This window comes from Artibeus jamaicensis, unplaced genomic scaffold (assembly GCF_021234435.1).
Source record: "Artibeus jamaicensis isolate MK-2021 breed Jamaican fruit bat unplaced genomic scaffold, CSHL_Jam_final contig_477, whole genome shotgun sequence".
NCBI lineage: Eukaryota > Metazoa > Chordata > Mammalia > Chiroptera > Phyllostomidae > Artibeus > Artibeus jamaicensis.
The window spans coordinates 8,374,570-8,394,669 of record NW_026521854.1 but is presented as its reverse complement, the minus strand read 5'-3'; the positions used below and the strand labels follow the sequence as shown (position 1 = coordinate 8,394,669).

Sequence of the window (20,100 nt, the reverse complement as noted above, 5' to 3'; positions counted from 1 at the left end):
GGGTGGCCTCGCTACTCTCCTCTTCGGATTCTCCTGGCCGAACAAGCCTCCAAACCCTACTGTCCGAGCCTCGGCACCTTCCCGCGCTCTCCTAGGCGCCTACAGAGCCTGCGCAGGCTGCGAAGGCGGGAGCCGGAGACCCCACGCTCCTACGCCCTCTGCTGGCGTCTAACGGTTTCCCCGTCGCGCGTGCGCAAGATCACCCCGCCCACGACCTGCGGGGGCGTGGGGCGGTTGGCGCCGCTCCGAGCGTTCCTTCTTCCCTCCGGGAACAAGGCTGGGACTCCCTAGAGTCCGGGGAAGAAAGCGGGGACACGGGGTGCCACGCCCCTTGCCCTGGTCTTCATTTGAAGACCCTCGACACTTCACCTCTGGCCAATCGCAGCCCGCCCTGTCCTGACTGTCGGCCAATGAGCGGCGCTCTTGGGTCGCTTCCGGCTTCGAGCCCAGCTCGCCCCTTCCCCACGTCTCCCCGCGACGGGCGGGGCTCGGGGGCGGGCGTCAGTCGCAGTGACGCGCGGCACGCTGAAAACCAATAGGAAGAGGACTGGGCGTTGATGGACGGGGCCAGCGGCCAGTGGCGAGGCACTGGGCGCACTTCCCGTCGGGGAGAGAGTGTAATATGGCGAAGACCTACGATTACCTGTTCAAGCTGCTGCTGATCGGGGACTCGGGGGTGGGGAAGACCTGTGTCCTGTTCCGCTTCTCCGAGGACGCCTTCAACTCCACTTTCATCTCCACCATAGGTAAAGGGGCCGGGGAGCGGTCGGGGTCGCCGGAGGCCGGGCTTGGGCGCGCCCTTGAGAGGCTAGGGTTTAGGGAGCGCTGGGCCGGACGGACTCAGGAATCTAAGAGGGTACAGGTGGTCGAAGCGGGGCAAGAGCAGCGATCTCCGCCGCCTTTCGGGGCTTCCTGGGCCGGGGTGGGGGGACCAAGTGCCCATTTTGCAGATGCGGAGACTGAGGCCCCAACTCTCAGCCCACTCTTCAAGGAATATGTGTTCTGGGTTGGGAACTTGGTGCCCCGTATCTCGTTCGGTCCTCACAGCATTTCTAGACGTTGATCTTTAGGGTCTCTGTCTCGCAGAAGTGAAACTGAGGTATGGGGAGTTAGCCGTGGAAAAGGGCCAGTGACATCTGACCTTATTAAGAATTTACTGTGTGGCAGGCGCTATATAGGTTCATTATCACACTCTCCAGTCCTGTGTGTTAGGTCTGTTATGAGCCCATCTCGCAGATGGGGAAATTGAGGCTCAAGGAGGGTTGGGACCTGCTCAAGGTCATAGTCTGCAGGTGGCAGAGATGGGATTTGAATCCATGTGTGTCTGAGCACAAAACTGGCACCGCTGATCCACCTTGGAGTCATGACTCTAACCCAGCTCTCTTCTGCTCTTTTCATCGGAATACACAGGAGTTAAGCCCCTTCTCCCCAATGGGTGAATTTCTTCTAGGAGGAGTGGTGAGAGGGAGTCCAGAGCCTTTCCTGCCCAGCCTTCTATCTCACTTGGTCACAGTAGTGGCAAGTGACAGCTGCCTTCCCTGGGACCTGTCATCCACGGGGAGATGCTATATAAAAGCTTCAGTGAGAAACCAAAATCAGCCGCTGCCACAGATATCTCTGACTTCCCTATCACTAAGCCCAGGACACCAGTTGTCATTTTGCAGAAGAGCATTTCCTGCAAGGGTAGCTCACCTTGTGGTTGAACAAGAATTGGCTTGTTGCCTTTCAGTTCCGACAGTCACAGAAGTGGAGCTGACTTCTCCCCGTGCCACAGAGACAGCTATTGCCCACATGAAAAGTTTTGACCTGGAGCCTTGCTGTGCAGGGGGAAGTGGAACAGTTGCCAAGCCCAGGAATTATTTCTCAATGGAGAAAACTTAGGGAACAAGCTCTACCTTAGGCCTGTGTAACTTGAACCCAATCAAGTTATCACCTGAACCCCACAATGAGCTGTTCATTGCTGTCCTTCAGGAGCTGCACTCTACAAAATAATTAGGTGCCAGGTGCAAAGTAGAGGATATCTTCATGCCTGATTTCCAGCTGTTGTTCACTCTTGAACAGTCCACCTTTTTCTGAGCCTGTTTCTTCGTTTAGAAGGCTCTCCACCTAGCGTAGTGTCCTGGGTGATTGAAGATCAGAACTGTTCAATGAGTGGGAGGGTGTCTCCACTGCCCTGGGCGGTCACAGGGAAGCAGAGTGGTTCCTGTAGTGAAAGCATTCCTGCCCAGGGCACAGGTGTTTCTGATTCTTCCCCTCCTCCACTCCAAGGTCAAGCTTTGGAATAACCCTTGTGCCCCTACCAATCAGGAAGTGATGTTAACACCTGGCAGGCAGTGGGTCACTCTCAACTGATCTCAGTTTCCCAGTATCAGAAACTTCCTGTTCAGCACAAGCACTAGTAAAATCAATTCAGAAGTGGGTTTTTTGTTTGATTTCTGATTCTTCACCACAAAATCCAGGCTGGCACTTAAGGGCTTTGAGAAGCTGGCCTCCATTTGTGGAAGATCCCATGACTTGGGCAAGGTTATCTAGGTAGGTAGAGGTGGCACCTGAACCCAGGATCTCTCTCTTCCACTCTGTTTTTGCCTTTCTGCTAGTCTGTGTCTTCTAAAAGTGTTTCGTTTACTCTGACCTTGAAGTTATAGCCTCATAATTCTTAGGCTTTGTAAAGTTTACACTTTGTAATTAAAGTTGATGTGTTAATAAAACCCAGGAGGAGAATAGGGCAGAGTGATGGTGGGGCTCTGCTGATTGAGTGGTTCTTTTTAATTTTTTTTTACAGATTATGCTCATTTATTTTTAGACAGAGGGAAAGGGAGAGAGAAAGAGAAGGAGAGAAACATCAGTGTGTGGTTGCCTCTTGCACACCCCCAATTGGATACCCGGACTGCAATCCAGGAATGTGTCCTGACTGGGAATCCAACAAGTGACCCTTTGGTTTGCAGGCTGGCACTCAATCCACTGAGTCACTCCAGCCAGGACTAAATGGTACTTCTTGATTCCATAAGTCTTGGTGCATCTGTGATAGGGAAGTGGGTGTTTTAGGAAGGGGTGTTACTGGGCCACTGAGTCTTGACATGCAACTTAACGCATAAAGGGATTCTCCATTGGCACGGAGTATACCTCTGGGTGTTCTTTATAGATCAGGGATTAAGTGGCTCTTCATTTTCAGCCTAGATTACATTTTGCCAAACCCTGTTCTTATAGCTTCATCGATTGTAGTGTGTGAACTTGGCCCTGTGGCTACTGGAATTGGTTCTCCCCAGCCTGACTCAGCCCCACCCCCGACCCCCTCAGGACCCCGTTCATTCATTTCTTCATGGAAACAGATGGCGTAGGGGAAGGTGCTATGTAGACCATGCAGCACTAAGTAGATTTCATTACTCTTAATTCTTTTATTCAGCCATCTTTCCCTGACTCCTGCTGCATGCCAGGTGTCCGCCTTGGTATGGCAGCTGGAGAGGTGACTCAGATGAATCTGTGGGAAGCAGAACTGTCACAAGGCCTGTAGTCAAGGTGTGTGTGCCAGACTGGGCTTCTAGGAAGTACATATTCAGCCCCTGCCACGCTGTCACTGGACAGGTGGCCATACAACTTTCGACTCTCTCCCTTCCTGGAGCTTATGATTTATAGGCACAATTCAAGTACAAGCTTATATTCTGTGTGGTCCCCAGAACAGATCCTGAGGTGTGCAGGGATGTGATCAGCATCACCAGAGTGGCTTCTGAGGGTTCAGGGCAGTCAGGCCTGAGCCTCAGGGCTTCGCAGGCAGAGATTTAGAACAAACTCCCAGAGGCATCGACTAGGTTTGGCCATTTCCCTTCACACAGGTCATTCAGTAAAGGCAGGTTTTGTTCCTGATGTTCGAAGAGCAAATAAGCAAATACACAATGTCAGGAATAAGTGAGTAAAGAAGAAAAGCAGGTAATGGAGAGAGAATGAGGGTGGTCAGGAAGGCTCCCCAGAAAAGGCAACTTGAACAGGGATCTGAGTGAAGAGGGGTGGGGAAAGCCAGGTGAGCGTGGAAGGAAAGACCATTCCAAGGGAGGGAAGAGTAAGCTTAAAAGACTGAGGCCGGTGTATGCTTGGGATGGTTAGGAATCAGCTACGTGGGCGGTGTGGCCAAGATGTGGCTGGAGAGGAGGACGTGGTGGGAAGTGCTGGGAAGGTGTTTTGGTGTTTTATAATGGTTTTATTGGGATACAATTCACAAACCATACAACTCACCCCTTTAAAGTGTATAATTTGGTGGCTTTTACTTGTTTCGCAGAGTTGTGCAACCATTACCACCATTGACTCTAGGACAATTCATAATGCCAAAAAGAAACCCCAAACCGCCCTGGCTGGTGTAGCTCAGTGGATTGAGCACAGGTCTGTGAACCAGAGGATCGCGGTTCAATTACCAGTCAGGGCATGTGCCTGGGTTGCAGGCCAGTCCCCTGCAGGCCAGTTCCCAGCAGGGGATGCACTAGAGGCAACCATACATTGATGTTTCTCTACCTCTCTCTTTCCCCTCTAAAGATAAATAAATGAAATCTTAAAAAAAAAAAACAAAACTTACTCATACCACCACCCTACCCTCCAACTCCTGGAGCCCTGTCTCCTCATTCCCCTCACAGCCCTGGCACCTGCTAATCTCTTTTCATGGCCAAGTAATATTCTACTGGGTGGATGGACCACATTTCGTTTATCCACTTATTTATTGGCAAACCCACTGGGAAGTTTGGAGCAGAGGTTAGTTTTGTGATGTGGTTGAGTTTGTGTTTTCAGAAGCTGGGGAAGGGACTGAGGGAGCAATGGCAGGAGCCTGGAGAGCAGCGGAGGAGGCTGAAAGGTAGCCCTGGTCATGGGGAGAGGGACAGGAGGGACAGGAGAGGACAGAGTCAGGAAAACTTCTTGGGAGGTGATCTTAAAGTGGCTCTCAAAGTAGAGAAAAGTTTGCCAGGCTGATAGGTGGGCAGGGTGGGGACCCCCCCAGAGCAGGAACAGTATGTGCAAAAGCTCGATGCCTGCTTGTATCGGCAGCATCTTGGGGCCCATTGCCCCGAGTGCGTGGAGGGCCCAGGGTGGGGTGGTGGGAAGGGTGGGTGTCTGGCCTACAAAGGCTTTCCAGGGCCCACTTCTTGAGGCCGCCTGTTGGGGGAGGAAGAAAGCAAGGCTTTGGCATCTGAGCTACCTAGCTTTGCCCTTCCAGCCCTGCCAGCTGCTGGATTCACTCTGGACGACTCCTGTCCACCCTCTGAACCTCAGCGGCCCCTTCCCTGAGAGGAGAGAGTTCTCCAGGCGCCTCCCGATTTGTTGAGAGGAGTTCATGATCCCGCCCAGTGCTGGCTGTTCCCTGGCAGGCTGGCAGCACCCACCTCAGACGCAGCCTGGGAAATGGGCTGACAGTGATGTGCCTTTTTTCCTTTTTTCTTTCAGGAATTGACTTTAAAATTAGGACCATAGAGCTCGATGGCAAGAGAATTAAACTACAGATATGGTAAGAGTCATTGCCTTTACCCAGAAAACACTACAAGCAAAGCTCCTGGTATCCCCTCCCACTCCCTGTTGGCACAGCCTCCGTCTCTCTGTGTCTGGCCTAGACACTTCCTTCAGAAGCCTCACGAACTGTGCTCTGCTGGCTGCTAGGACCCAGCGTCTGTGTCATCACCGTCTGGGGACATGGCTACAAGGCCTATTAGCTCAGCGTTTCAGTGTGGGCACAGCCTGGGTTTCGGAGTGGACTACTCCCATTGAATTTGGGGAGAGCCCTCTGTGCTCAGCAGTGCTGGATGCTGCCAGGAGGGCGAGATGCCCCAACCAGCATTTCCTTCTGAGCCTGTTGACTCGCTGAGGAAGGCCTGTGCCACTTCCTCTTTCTCTCTCCTGGGGCAGCCCAGGCCTCACTTCCTAATATGCAGATCTGAAATCCCGAAATAAGCTGAGAACCAAAAATAAGCTGAGACGTGGCCCAATGGTGAGACTCGTTTCCATTCCACTCACCTGGACCTGACTTCTTTGCTGCATAAAATTAGAGAAGTGTGAGCCCCTGGCACGGACGCTAGTCTGCAGCCCATACTCTGGGAGCTCAGGCTAACGTCAGGTGAAGGGAACCCTTGTGGCCACATCACTTGCAGGGAAGCATGAGCCCTGAGCAAAATTAAGTCATTTTTTTATAGGGTGGCACCATCCGTTCAGTCCAGGAGAGTGCCTATGGGTAGGTGGGAGGGAGTGAGTGTCATGAGATGGACTGTAAAGCCGCTCCCCCTTCTGGCCTCAGCTTGATCCCCCTCATCCTCAAACCCGAGGGAATGAGAATCACCCCAGCTCATTCCACAGACCCCCTGGACTTCAGTGGTGGTCACCTTTGAGTTTGATTTCAGAACCCAAATCCGGATGAGGCCTAATGTGAGGGCCCAGTTTCCATGCCTGTCAGCTCTAGCCGCCTTGTCAGTTGCAAGCCCTGCAAGTTTCCTCTGCTTAGAACTGTGCTCCCCAGCAGCCTTGGGGCCCAAGTGACATAGTGCCAACGAGCAGAGTTTCGCTCTCCTGTCCTCTGACCACCTTGTTTCTGTTCTTAGCAATCTCAATAGAGTTAGTGAGTTTCTTAAAACTTCTAGACAAGGCCATGGTTGAAAACAAAATGATTAACCACAAATGTTGCCTGCTGTTGGCATCAGAAAGTCAGCTCCACAGGAGGCTGAGTCTAGGCCTGCAGAGCCCTCCCGGGGTGCTGGGAGTCACAGAAGCATCCTTGGGCCCAGAGACAAAAGATTGTCCTGGCTCTTCCACCGATCTGTAAATCAGCCTTTAAGCCAAGCACTGAATACCCTTTCTGCCAGGAGCTGAGCTGGGCACAGGCCTGTCTTACCCAGGTATCTCCTCCATTCTGATGAGAAAAGACTTTCTCCGAGGCCTCCACTGAGGTGGTGTAGAAGTGCTTCCTGTGTCCCCACTGAGGTCACCTGGTTCAGCCCACCAGTGAAGGCTGGCTTTCCATGCCACATGACTAGCCCCTTTCAGAGTTGTGGTCCCAGATTTTCACAGATAATGTCCAGCCGTAGCTCTTCTGTGACCTAGAAACTCTGGGGTGAATCCCCAGAAAACAGGTGCAGGAGAGGTGGCTCTGCTGTCTCCCCACCGCCTCCCCCACCTCACCAAGAGACATCAGCAGGTTCTTAACCCATCTAAGCCACAGTTGCCTGCTCTGTAAGAAGAATAGGGGGGTGCTGCCCATGGCGGGACAGTGAATCAGTTGACCCGTGAGAAAGCCAGGCGTCCATCCCTGGTAAATGCCCTTTGTTCCCACTGTGACAGCATCACTGATATCCCTTCTTGTCTTTAGGGACACAGCTGGCCAGGAACGGTTTCGGACGATCACAACGGCCTACTACAGGGGCGCAATGGTATGGGTTAGTGTTTATTGTTTTTAAGTCAAGGTGAAAGTCACTGCTTGGATACCAAAACCTGGCCGTTTCTGAGGAGCCCCATGCTTTGCTCCTCGTGGTCCTTGGTCCCGGGTTAGTTTTAGGAAGTGGCTGTGTGCCCCTCCCCCATGTGCTTTTTGCTTCAGAGACAATCAGGGTGTTAAGAAACCTAATTCTTTGGGAAGGAAGTAAGACACAGGAAGCCGCAGGAAGCCGGTTCTCCCAGGTGAGGTCAGCGAAATCAGAGATGGCAAGCCCCAACATTTAGGAGTGTTCACTTGGCCCACATCAGTCTGTGGAATTTGCTACCGGAAACTTGAAGATGGTCCAAAACCTGGCTTGCTCTGGGCCGTTGGCCGTTACATTCATAGCCTGGGCCCAGTGTGGGGTGACGTGATTAGAAGACTGGCTCATCATCCCTCAAGTTTGTTTACTGAGGGCCTTCTCCAGGCCAGGCTTGAACCGAAGGAGCCGGAGTCCTACTCATGAGGGCTCTGAGCAGGTCATGGATACGTGAGGCACGTACAGAGCAGGTCACTTGAACCAGAGGGAACGGATGTAGATCCCAGGACCCGGCTCAGCGCCCTGGGTCACCCTCTGAGCTCCATTTCCTTACTTGCAAAGAGGAATGAGAACAGGACTATGTCCCAGGCAGCAGGGAGGATAGATGGCCATCTGCCCATTTCCATGCCCTTTCCGTGGTGTACCCTGTCATTTAACTTCAGAGACTCTGGTGTCCTTCATTGGGCTGTAAGCTCCATGAGGGGAGAGCCGGGTCTCTGAAACTGCCAAATACCCTGTGCCCGGGACTGTGCCGAGTATGCGGGGGAGCCCGGGAAACGCTGCAGACTGCAGAGGTGAATGGAGGCATTAAGTATTTAGAGTGTCCCACACAGCATCTGAAACAGGAGAGACTCAAGCACAAGGATTGCAACCTTAGCTATCCTCATTAAAATTAATTTCCTAATTTTCCCCTCACCTTGTTGTACTCTGGTGAGGCAGGGACCTCAGGGCACTGGGGTCCTGGGGGAGCTTCTGCGGTGTGGCCTCAGGTAGGGCTCTGTCCTTCTCTAGGCTGAAAGAGCACCCCCACCCTTCCCCTTCACAAAGCCCTTTCCTGTGCCTGGCAGCGGGCTGAGTTCAGCCATAATTCCCTGACTCCTTCAAGTGTGGGTGCCACTGCTGTCCCCATTACACAGGTGGGGAAGCTGCGGCTTGGTGCCATTGCGTGTCCTGCTTGAGTCATGCAGCGAGCACGTGGCTGGGCCAGTCCTGGCAGGCTGTCTCCCTTGCCCACACCTTCAGCCCACACCTTCAGCCCACCCCTGACCAGGTTGGACTGGGCCATCTGTAAGAAAACTCTGTCCAGCCCTAAGGGCCTCTCGTGACCCTCCTAGACCTGCACTAACCTGTACAGAAGCCACTAGCCACGCGTGGCTGTTTGAATTCAAGTTTGTTAAAATAGGAGATCCAGCTCCACAGTCTCACTGGCCACACCACGGGTGCCCCAGTACTGTATGGCCAGCAGTGACCTCACAGGACAGTGCAGAGAACAATTGCCACCATCACTGCCCCAACTTGCTCTCTGTCTGTGTGGTACTAGACCATGAAGTCTCAAAAATGGGTGCATTGGCTGTCTGGTGTCCCATTTTGAGCTCACAAACAGCTATGGGAAGCTCTGAGCAGACAGGGGCCAAGAAAATGGTCATCGGGTGCCCCAAGGGGAGTTTCGGGGGGCCTGGAATGGGGTGACACCATGTTTTCCAGGTACTTCTGTTTTCTGATAGAGAGCTCTATCCACTGCCCTCTTCACCCCTTGCCCCCTGACCTATAGGTAGAAATCCAGGACCTGGGAATCTGAGTAAGTAGTGCCAACTTAGTAGTGGCAGTGAGGCCTCTCAGCTATCACAGCGGCCAGTCCCTGGGCGAAGGGGTGAAAAGGCCTCTTAGCCCTGTGGCATTATTGCCCCTGGTGGCCGGAGTACAGCTGCTGGGCAGAGACCCCCTACTATGCTCAACTCACAGAGTCTGTCCCCGTGTGTTCCATGGGGGACAGCTCATGCTGGCCTTGGCCGGGGCGAGGCAGACACCAAGTCCACTGAAACCTCTGAGGCCTCCCGGCAGTGGTCTCCATTCAGTCCCCCAGGAGACCTGAACGAGGGCCCTGGATGGTGTTTTTGAGGGGCTGTGGCTGGATGTTCTGCGTATCCCTGAGGTCACAGTGGGGGTTTGGAATTGCTATGGCTTTTCTGCCCTCTGTGGTGTTGTCACACACCCTTGCCCCGGAGGTTCTCCATCCAGTGCGCACAGCTCGAGTTCTTCTGCTGCAAATTCAGGTGGCCTCAGAGACAGCATCTTGCCCACTCCGGAGGTTGTAGATGCAGAACTGAGCCTTGGAAGTGGGTAGTGTGAGGGAGTGGGGCAAGTGGGACCTGGGTAGGAGAGCTTAAGCTGTTTGGCTTGGAGGCTGGGTGTGGAGCTGCACAGGGGCACTGCCATGGGCACCCTCAGGATGTTCAGGGCCACATGGGGACCAACCAAAGGTGGCCCTTAGTGTTGCTTGGTTCTGAGGACCCAGAGAGGTTCCTCATAGGAGCTGGTGTCATCAGCTGCCTCAGGGTTAGCCCCACTTGTTCTTGAATCTTGAAGGTCATTTCTCTCTGTACCTTAGTTTCCCCCCTAAAAAACGGGGCCATTTGCCCCTTGCTGTGCTGGTGAGATCAGAGGCTCAGGTGTAGGCAGGGTCACTCTACTGCTCTTTGGGGACCCATGGCCTGCACCCAGGCCCCACACACTGGTTATGGAACCACCAGGCCTCAGTGCTGCTGGCCCTGCACTTGCAGCCCCCACTCTGGTGGGGTTGCTGGAAGGCATAAGGGAGTCAGGATCGGGCCACCCAGGGGTCAGATCCCAGTTGTGCCCTTTACTCTTGTGGGACCAGAGACAGGGACCTAGCCCTGTTACCCCACATCCTCGGGTTCCCTATCTGCAGAGTGGGAATGTTGGGACCACCTGACCCAGGCCTGTGAGGCTTCAGGGGGGCCTCTCTGCAATGCCTGGCCCGTAGGAGGTGCCAGATACAGGGCAGTGTGGGGTGCCCAGAGAAAGCAACACTGACTGAACACGGAGGGTGAATCGGGCTAGGACGGGGGGAAGAGTGAGGGTGTGGAGGAAGACAAGTTCAGTGGCGGCTTGGCATGTGGGAGCAGGCCCAGAGTGCCCGGGCCATGGAGCACTGTATAGTGTGGGGTGCTGCCGGACATCCTACCCTGCCTGCAGTGAGGAGTCAGCAAGGTTTTGAGCATAGGATTGGCGGGGTCTGGTCTGTGGGGTAAAGGGTCACCTTGGTGACGGAGGGGGCAGGACTAGAGCCTGGGAGACCAGGGATGGGCTTGGTTCTGGAGCCTAGCAGAGGAAGAGGAGGGAGTTGTGGGGAAGGGTGTCATGTCAAGGTCCCTGCTGCACCACCCCCTTTGCGGGCTGTCCCCTCAGCTCGCAGCTTGTGCAGAGCGTCCCTCTGTCTGCCCCTCCCCCCAGGGCATCATGCTGGTCTACGACATCACCAATGAGAAGTCCTTTGACAACATCCGGAACTGGATTCGGAACATTGAAGAGGTAAGGCTTGAGGGGCCCATCCACAAATGGAAACTTCCCACCGGCCCTTTCCTTGATTCTCAGCCTGGAGCCCCCTGGTTTACAGATGGGGTTACTGAGGCACAGAGACACCCACAAGGAACTTGTCCAGAGCGGGAACTAGAGCCCAGGCAGTTGGCCCTGGAGACCATGCTGGCCTAGGCCTGGTCACAGTGCCTTGAGAGCCCATCTCCCCACCTGGGCTGTTTGGTGTGGTGGAGTCTTCATCATAAAAGGAGTACCGTACCCGAGCTCTTAGTCACTGTGAGCATTTGGTGCTTTCTAGAAAATGAAGGTTCTAGAATTGGTGTTCCCTTGTCTTTGGAGGGTGTGGAAAGAAGCTGTATCAGGTGTACTTTGAGCCACAGCAGGGTGGGTGTGAGCTGGTGTGAGCTGCCCATGCTCAGGCCAGCCCCAGCTCTGTGTCCCAAAGCCAGTATTGTCTCCTTCCTGCTCCCCAAAGAGTTTATCTCCAAAGCCTTGGGCAAAGGTGCTGGCAGCTTTTGATGACTCACCAGGTGGGGCGTAGGCCTGAGGTATGGCCAGAGGACTTTCCCCTCCAGGACAGCCACAGCAGAAGGTCACTCACTGCTGGCCCTGCGGTGACAAGCAGTTGCACTGGGCCTCCTTCCCATCAGCTCGAGTCTGCCGTCAGTGGCGGTGCCTGGCTGAGAAGGAAGAGCTGACCACACTCCTGGTGGTCTCTGTGGAAGCTCCCACTGGCGAGAGGGCCTTCCAGTTGGCAGGACGTTAGGCAGGGAGTTGTGTTGGGCATTTGAGTGAGATCAGGTCTGAGCTGCAGCAAGAATAGGGTCCTTTCCAGTGCCTCAGGCCTTTGGGAAGCCAGGGCCACTGGGTTGAGGAAGGGGTGGGAAATGGGACAGAGGTGCCATTTTTAGGTGTGAGGTCAGACTTAAGGGAGTGCCAAGTGATGGCAAAGCACCCACGGCTGCACCACCCCAGGCATGGCCCAGTTCCAGAGCCCAAAGAGGGTGAGCTGGAGCAAGGCAGAAGCTCCCAGAACAGCAGCTGGGGCTCCCAGCAGAGGAGCCTGGGAGGAGAGGGTGGTGAGTGGCGGTACCTCCTGGAGACCCCATCGAAACCCAGGGACAGACACGGGAGCCTGGCTGATGGAGTCCATAGAGAGGTCTCCCTCAGCAACCATGGTCAGAGAAGCAGCCAGAACCCTCTGCTTGGCCCTGGCATTGGCTGGGTGACAGGCCAGTCGGCCTCTCTGAGTTTCAGCTTGTCATCTGCGCAAGAGTGTGCCTCAAAGTCCCGACCCCACCACTCTGTTTCGGGGGTCAGGCCACCAGTTGGTCTGTGAGCCAGTCTGACAGCACCTCTCACCTCCTCTGCCTGTCTCTCCCCCAGCATGCCTCTGCAGATGTTGAAAAGATGATACTTGGGAACAAGTGTGACGTCAACGAGAAGAGACAAGTGTCTAAGGAACGGGGAGAGAAGGTGTGTATGGTGGCTGCTTGGGCATTGCACTGCCAGGCACCACAGGGCAGACGGACCTTGGGATTTGGGGGTGCCCTGCATGGATTCCAGCACAAGACTCCCCAGTTGTTTGCTAAACTTAAAATATTCATGAGCATAAGGTGGCCTACCATCTTCTCTTGTCTAAGATTGGGGGTTGGAGTCCAGGACACAGGACTTTGCCAGGCAAAAGGGGATGAGTTGGTCAGCCCGTTGGGGCCCATGCCATGGAGAGTGTAGAGAGCACACACTCAGCTAGGCTTGAGGCTAAGACTGGGAGCAGTGAGGGCTTCTAGGCTGTGCGATGCATGTTCCTACACGGTGTCTCATGGGGACCCGTTGAGGCCACAGGGAGCAGAGGGTGGAGCCATGGTTTGAGCCAGGCCTCCTCTGCTCTCCTGCCAGGGGTAGTCACCACCTGCTGTCCACTGGTGACTCCAGGGAACAAACCCACAGCCCCCAGCTCATCCCCCCATTGCTGTTCCCCGCTTAGGGTGCTTCCTGGGGGTCAGGGGCACCTGGTGGCTGACGTGTATGTGTGTATACATGTCTCCCTCACAGCTGGCCCTGGACTATGGCATCAAGTTCATGGAGACCAGTGCAAAAGCCAACATCAACGTGGAGAACGTGAGTCCCACAGCACCAGCCCCTTGAAGCTGAGGGTCAAGCTACAACCTTCAGGGAGTCTGGCTATAGACTGTGGGCTACTGTGTTGGCCATCTGTCTTAAGAGTCACTTCCTGGGCAGGGCCATGTGCCAGGCCCCTTGATGTGCCCAGCCAACCCTGGACTATTACTCCTGCCCCCACTTCCCACGTGTTCTGATGTCAGCAGGTGCAGGCCCCACCTGACATCAGAACCTAGGACATTATCTCACTGGCTCTTGGGAACCCTGAGAAGCAGACAGGGCTTTGCAAATAGTGAAGCTGAGGCTCAGAGAGTCCCAGCTGGCTGGTACCCAGGCCCAGTTTCGAGTAGATGCTCTGGGCTATGCCACTCACACAGACAGGTCCCAGTCACAAGCCCAGGTGGAGTATGGAGCCCTGGCCAAACCTTGGCCCAGGCCATCCTCTCCTCTCCACAGACAATGCCAGCCTCACAGTTGACCTGCCTTCCCCTTGGTCTCACCACCCTGGTGATCTTTTGAAAATGGATCATCTGCATCACTCCCAACCTCAGCCCCCCCACGCCCAGCCTGGAAGGCCCTCTCTAGCAGCCCCCAGCCATGTGTGCAGCCCACATGTCAGGTCTTGCCCACTGCACCATCTCAATCCCAGGCCAACTGCCAGCCTTCACTCATGGTCCCTTACCTCGCACCCCCTTTTCCATCAGGGCCTGGCCCAAGTGACCCTTCTCCAAGGAAGCCTCTGTCTTCCCCAGACCTTTAGGCCCTTTGGATCCCCAGCACCCCTAATCCCTTCTTCCACGACAGAACTTCCATGTCACAGGTGTTTGCTGAGGTTTCACCCCTCCCACCAAAGCAGGAGCCCCTCAAGTGCAGGTACTGAGGCCAAGTCTTCTCTGTCTGAGGCCCAGGGGCTAGACTGTGGCTTATAAGTGTTCATCAACAGAACAGATGAGGGAAGGGAGAAGGGGTTAGGAGGCTACAGCAGAGGCAGCAGCCAGCCTGAGCCTTCGCCAATCCCTGGAAGACACCCTTTCGCTCCATCCCAGCCCTTCCAAGCCTCTTGTCAGGCAAGGACCCAAAATGAAGCTTGCTGGCCAAAGAGCTGTTTGACTTCCTCTCTGCTTTGTCCCTGACCATCAGAGACGCAGCAGAGCAGGCAGGCAGGACACAGGAGTCAAGGGCAGGTCCTCCTGCAGGATCCTCCCAGATCGACCAGTTAACCTCTGGACACCTTGGGACCAGTCACTCAGTCCCTCCGAGCCTCGGTTTCCTTCCTGGCCTATCAAGGGGGATCCACCTCCCAGGGTCATTGGCTCAGTAGAGGTGGTGGTCTTGGCAGCTGTGACAGCCGCCCCACTGTCCCACCACACTCACTCCGTAGTGGTGCCCCGGAACCAGCAAGCTCCCATCTGCTTCCTGCCAGTGGGACTTTAACAACCTGCTTATTCCACAGGCATTCTTCACTCTCGCCAGAGACATCAAAGCAAAAATGGACAAAAAATTGGTGAGTTTGTGTCCTTTTGATCCCTGAATGGTTCCCTATTGGAGCCTGGCTCAGTGGTGTGACTCAGCCCCAGGCAGCTCCAGCGTTTCAGCAGGGCCCAGTAGGGCGTGGCTGGGAAGGGGGATGAGGCAACAGGTGTGGCCAGAGCACCGGCTCCCAGACCTTCCATGCACCTTCCATGCACCGTGTTCTTCCTCTGGGGCCCAGAGCTGCTCAGCTCCAGGCTTTGTCCAGGCAGGCAAGGCCCTTCCTGCTGAGTGCACTGGCTAGCAGGGGACACATGGCCTTTTCCATCTACCCATCCTGACGAGTCTGATAGATTGATAGCCTTTATCCCCCAACCAGCCTCAGATTCTTCAGGTTGTGATGATCTATGAACTTTAGAGGGTCCCAGGGCTCTGAGACCTCCAGGAAGTCCTGTCTGAATACTTTCTATTACCCTTCCCTTTATTTCTGGCTTTTTTGCTCACCCCATGAGCATTTCCTAGTTCTTAACAGTCGGCATAATCAGGGCTGGCACGGTCACGTCGGCTGTGTTCGGTGCCTCAGTGCTGCCGTGAGGGTTGCGTGGGAGCCTTGTCCCAGTGGCTGCTCTTTCCCTGCCAGGTGCTGCTGGTCCACAGCACTCTCCTGGTGGCTGATTTAGGTCTCGTCACTCAAGAGTGCACAGCACATACTCGTACAACATGAAATGCCATTCAAGTAGGTCCCACCCGATTTAAAACAGATGTACTTTCATAACTCTCAGATACCATGAGTTGAATCTTAAGGCACAAGGTGGATTAAATAGCAGCTCTGGCCAAAACGGAGAAACAGTCCACATAAAGCAATGTACTCTTCTTACAGAGAGTTTCTTCACAACTGTGATTTTCTTTTCCTTTGAGTACAGTGGTACAGTTTTGCTTCTTAACGATCCTTCTGACTCACTTCTGCCCACTGGTGGCGGGGCTCAGTGTCACAGTGGCACTGCCCAGGCCCCTGGTGCTGGCCTGTTGATGACCTCCGGAACGTGCCACGTCCTGCTAGGGCATGTGGTCCCTGCGACTTCTCTGAATGGATTGCCAGTCACCGACAGTTAAATTTCTGTCGATTTCCTGCCACCTTTGTGTTTATATGTAGCATTGCAGCCTCATACCCTTTTATATCTGTCTTATGCCTAATGTACAACATTGTGTAAATGTGAGGTATACAATGTTAGCTTGATACTTTACTGTATAGTGATTATCCCGGTAGTGTTAGCTTACACCTCTATCACATCACATAATTATTATTTCCTTTTTGTGTTGAGAACAATTAAGGTCTAGTTTCTTAACAACTCTGAAGTTTAAAATACAGTATTGTTGACTCTAATTACAGTGCTGCTCATTAGATTCCCCAGGACTTGTTTATCTACCAGTTGCAAGTTCATGTTTATCTTTTTCATTGCTCATACAGCCAGCCCTGCCCACCCACGTCTTCCTCTCGAAAGTGTCACAGAAAGCCGGGCTCTGCTGGTGCGCACCCCACTCCCAGAGCCCTGGCATTCTGCCCCTCTGCCCGACCCGGTGCTGCTCACTGCCCTGAGAGCAGACGCCACACACTGCGCCAGGCCGGGCCTCATGCTCTGGCTGCTGCCACTCGGTCACCCTCCGGTTTCCCTGGTGCCCCCTGTGTGCCAGCCATGCTGGCCTTTTCTTGTTCCTTTTTTTTTTTTTTAAGGATGGGATGTCAGCTTTATTTTTTTAAGGTTTTATTTGTTTATTTTTAGAGAGAGGGGAAGGGAAAAAGAAAGAGGGAGAAATATCAGTGTATGGTTGCCTCTTATACATCCTCTGTTGGGAACTTGGCCCACAACCCAGGTATGTGTCCTGATTGGGGAATTGAACCGGCAACCCTTTGGTTCACAGCCCATGCTCAGTCCACTGAGCTACACCAGCCAGGGCCCTTTTCTTGTTCTTGGAGCACCCATGTTTATTTGGGCTTTCCTTCCCCTCTACCTGGAGTACGCCCCCATTATTAGTTTCCTAGGGCTGCCATAACAAATTCCCATAACAGACTTCGAAGCTCACACCACACACATTCCTTATCTACATGTCCTACAGGTCAGGCGTCTGCAATGGGTCTCAGTGGGCTCAGATTGGAATGTCAGCAGGGCTGAATGCATCTCCGGGGGCTCCAGGGGAGAAGCCGTTTCCTTGCCTGGCAGCTTCGACAGGGCATTGCACCCCCAGCCTTAGAACCACTTCCTCCACCTTCAGAGCCAGCCACCCAGCGTCTCTCTGGCCCTGCTTTCTTTATCACCTCTTTCTTGGACCACAGCTGAGGTCCCTCTGTGTTTGAGCATTCACGGGATTACAGAGGCTCACTTGGATGATCCAGCTTGCTCTCCCCTTTTCACCTTAGTTATATCTGCAAAGTCCCTCTTGTCCTGTCAGGTGTCATACCCACAGGGTCCAGGGATCAGAATGCAGACATCTTTGGGGGCCGCTATTTTGCTGACCATACATGTGAACTGTCCCAGGTGTCACCTCCTCACTCTGCAAGGTCATTGCCATCTTCAACAGAGCATGCCCCCACCCCTTGCCCTGCCTTTCTCATTCCTCACCATGGTGGAAAATCACTTTCTTGTTTTCCTGCATAATTTCCGTCTCCCCCACACAGTGGGAGCTTCCCAAGGCAGGGGGCTCTTGTTTGCCCGTGGGAGCCCAGTGCCCACAAGAGTGCCTGACACAGCACAGGCATTCAAGAGTTACTGTTAAGTAAATTCAGGTTTTGCCTGAGTTGAAAGATGGCAAAGAATTAGTCAAAGAGAAGGGGGCCGGACCTTTCCAAACAGAGTGACATGGAGAAAATAGGGTTTCCGTTCCCAGAGTTCACAGGGGCCAGATCCCAGAGGCCTAGAATGCAGGGTGACAGATTTGGGCAGTGTCTCTGATAACAGGGGCACTGGTGTGTTTTCAGCAAGGCTTGAGTGGACAGAGTTAGGATTTCTGCTTTCACCCGCAGCAGAATGGGAGGTGGACTGGGGGAGACGTGGTAGGCCAGAGCCTTAGCACAGAGACACAGAGACCGTCTAGGTGTGAGTGGTATTGGCACCTTGCATTCAGTGCCCAGCACCCCCAAATTCCAAGGGACAGAATCTGCCTCCCCTTGGCTGTCTCACTGGTAGGGGTAGAAGGAGGGAAGTGAGGGTGAATAGAGAGAAGGACATAAGGGAAAGAACGAGATGGGTGAAGAAATGGTAAGGCATTGTGGGTAATGGGTGAATGAGTAATTCGAAGATGGATAGGTTGGAAAGGTTGGTGTGGTAGGTTTGTGAAGAGGATGAATTGTCATTTGGATGCGACAGTAGGGTAGATGGATGATAGGAAGGGGTGGCTGGATGGATAGATGGGTGGAAGGAAATGGACAGAGGTAGAGTTGATAGGAAGCAAATGGATGGATAGAAGGAAGGGAATAGACGGTGGTTAGTTTGAAGGGGAAGGAGGAAACAAAATGGATAGATGAGTGGTTGGAAGGGGGGTGGATGATGAGTGGGAGGGGACAGGTGGACTTGGCAGGTGGTTGGTTGGTTACAAGGCACGGCGCTAATGCTGAGCCATAACCTCATAAAACCCCTTGTGATTTCAGGAAGGCAACAGCCCCCAGGGGAGCAACCAGGGAGTCAAAATCACACCGGACCAGCAGAAGAAGACCAGCTTTTTCCGATGTGTTCTTCTGTGAGGAACGCCGCCTTACTCCGAGCCTCGCTCGGCCGAGCTGACTGTGCCTGCCCTGAGTGAGCCCTCACTCAGCTGGGGCCTCCCCCTCCAATGCCCCTGTTGCGGCCACCGGGCCCAGGGCCACCAGAACACAAATGAGAAATTGTTTATTTTAGTAACTATTCGACCTTTTTCAACTTTGGAGATGGAATAATTTAAGAATTTGCTATTTTTCCTGTGACGTCCGCCACACTGGCCCACACATTGTGTATCTGGAGAGAAAGATGGAGACAACGTGACCGTCAGCGATAACCAGCATGGTGGGTGTCCGTCTCCGGGGCGTGACATAACTAGAGTCCCACCACAGAGCCTGTCCACCTCTCCCACTGCAGAAGCGAGGTCCCCGAAGGCCAGCGATGGTCCCAGGAGTGCTGCACCGCACCCCCTCAGCAAGGCATCCCCCACCAGGCCCAGGGAGCGCCCGCCAGCACATCTGACACCCAGTCGCCTTCCTCTGTAGTGGACAAGTGACAAACACTGTTATGTTTCCTTTTCCTCCCGCCCTCTTTTTGAGTCTCAAACCAAAGGGAAGCACAAATTAAGGAAATCCTGTGTAAAGCATTCGGAAGGAAAGAGGCGTGGAGGGGCCTTCCCTGTGCCCAGCCAGGCCTCTGTCTGCGGTCCCCCAGGCCTCGGGCACGGTCAGCAGGCCTCTCGGCAGTCCCCATCTGATCACCAAGGAGACACTGGGCATCCCACAGGTGACCCTAGAAGCGCAACCACACGCCATCTACCCACAGTCAGGGGCCCGCGTGGCAGCCACCAACAGCTCCCACTTCTCTTTGTCCTCCCTCAGTCTCCAAATCACATGTTCTTTCTAGCTGAGATTTTTATTTTTTCAGATCTGTAGTGCCATGAGGGGATTCCGCCTTTGAATTCCAGCAGCAGATCCAGGCAACCAGGGACGCATGTGCTCCTGTGTCTGGATGTGGCCAAGAGCATGAAGCATCTCTGGCCACAGACTGAGCACAGAACTGTCTGGGCTGGTTTTCAACTGCTGTCATTGGTTCTGTGTTGACAGCTCTGCCTTCCCATGGAGAGTACACAATTGAGATCAGGTCTGAGGGGTGTCACTGGGGAGTCCTTATATTTCTTTTTCTTACCCTGACCCCAGCCTAAGCTGCTGTCCACCTAAATTGTTGGCATCATAATTTCTTTTTTGAATTAAAAACCAATGTACCAGCCATAGTCTGCTGTTCCCTGGAATCTCTTAACATGCTCTGTTTACATCAATAAACGCACTAAGGATAACAATTAAAATTAATTTTAAAGGTCACGGGTTTTTATGTCCACAGTTAACCAGCAGGTAGACACATAGGCCAGGCGTGGGGTAGCAAGTTCGCAGAGTGCCTGTTATTTAAAATAGCCCAGGCCAGCCGGGGCCTCAGGTTTGGACAGGGTCACAGTAGAAGTGTGTGGCGAGTACCCCAGGCTCTGAGGAGACGACACCATTATCAAGAGACTGACTCGAAAAATCAAGTTACCTAGCCCTGCCTCCACCCCTCAGGAGAATGGGACCCTGCTCTCAGCAACATTGGGCGTACCACGTCCCGTGCAGAGTCTGCTCGGTCAGGGCTTGGCCCCACGATGCCAGCAAATTCTCTCATCTTGGTCTCTGTTGGATCCCATTTGCCATGTCGCATGCTCAACTCTGAGACCCCTTTCTCACCTCACGGGAGCACTGCCTTCCCCCACCCCTGAGGTC

At 53.8% G+C, this 20,100-nt stretch overlaps 1 protein-coding gene across 1 annotated transcript; it reads left to right on the top strand.

Moving 5' to 3' along the window:
- Positions 1-289: 289 nt before the first annotated feature.
- RAB8A (RAB8A, member RAS oncogene family) lies at positions 290-19,579 on the top strand. Its single transcript, XM_037141919.2, has 8 exons — positions 290-746; positions 5,422-5,482; positions 7,328-7,388; positions 10,947-11,024; positions 12,417-12,506; positions 13,086-13,151; positions 14,605-14,655; positions 18,265-19,579. Exons 1-8 carry the CDS (start codon positions 623-625, stop codon positions 18,355-18,357), a joined length of 624 nt encoding a protein of 207 aa, XP_036997814.1. The 5' UTR covers positions 290-622; the 3' UTR covers positions 18,358-19,579.
- Positions 19,580-20,100: the final 521 nt, after the last annotated feature.

What these genes read in the sequence shown, in the direction of transcription:
- RAB8A (XM_037141919.2), top strand. Translation starts at nt 623, where the DNA reads ATGGCGAAGACCTACGATTACCTGTTCAAGCTGCTGCTGATCGGGGAC. An exon ending in CACTTTCATCTCCACCATAG is followed by an intron (nt 747 to 5,421) that starts GTAAAGGGGCCG and finishes TTTTTCTTTCAG; the next exon opens with GAATTGACTTTAAAATTAGG. An exon ending in CAAAAATGGACAAAAAATTG is followed by an intron (nt 14,656 to 18,264) that starts GTGAGTTTGTGT and finishes TTGTGATTTCAG; the next exon opens with GAAGGCAACAGCCCCCAGGG.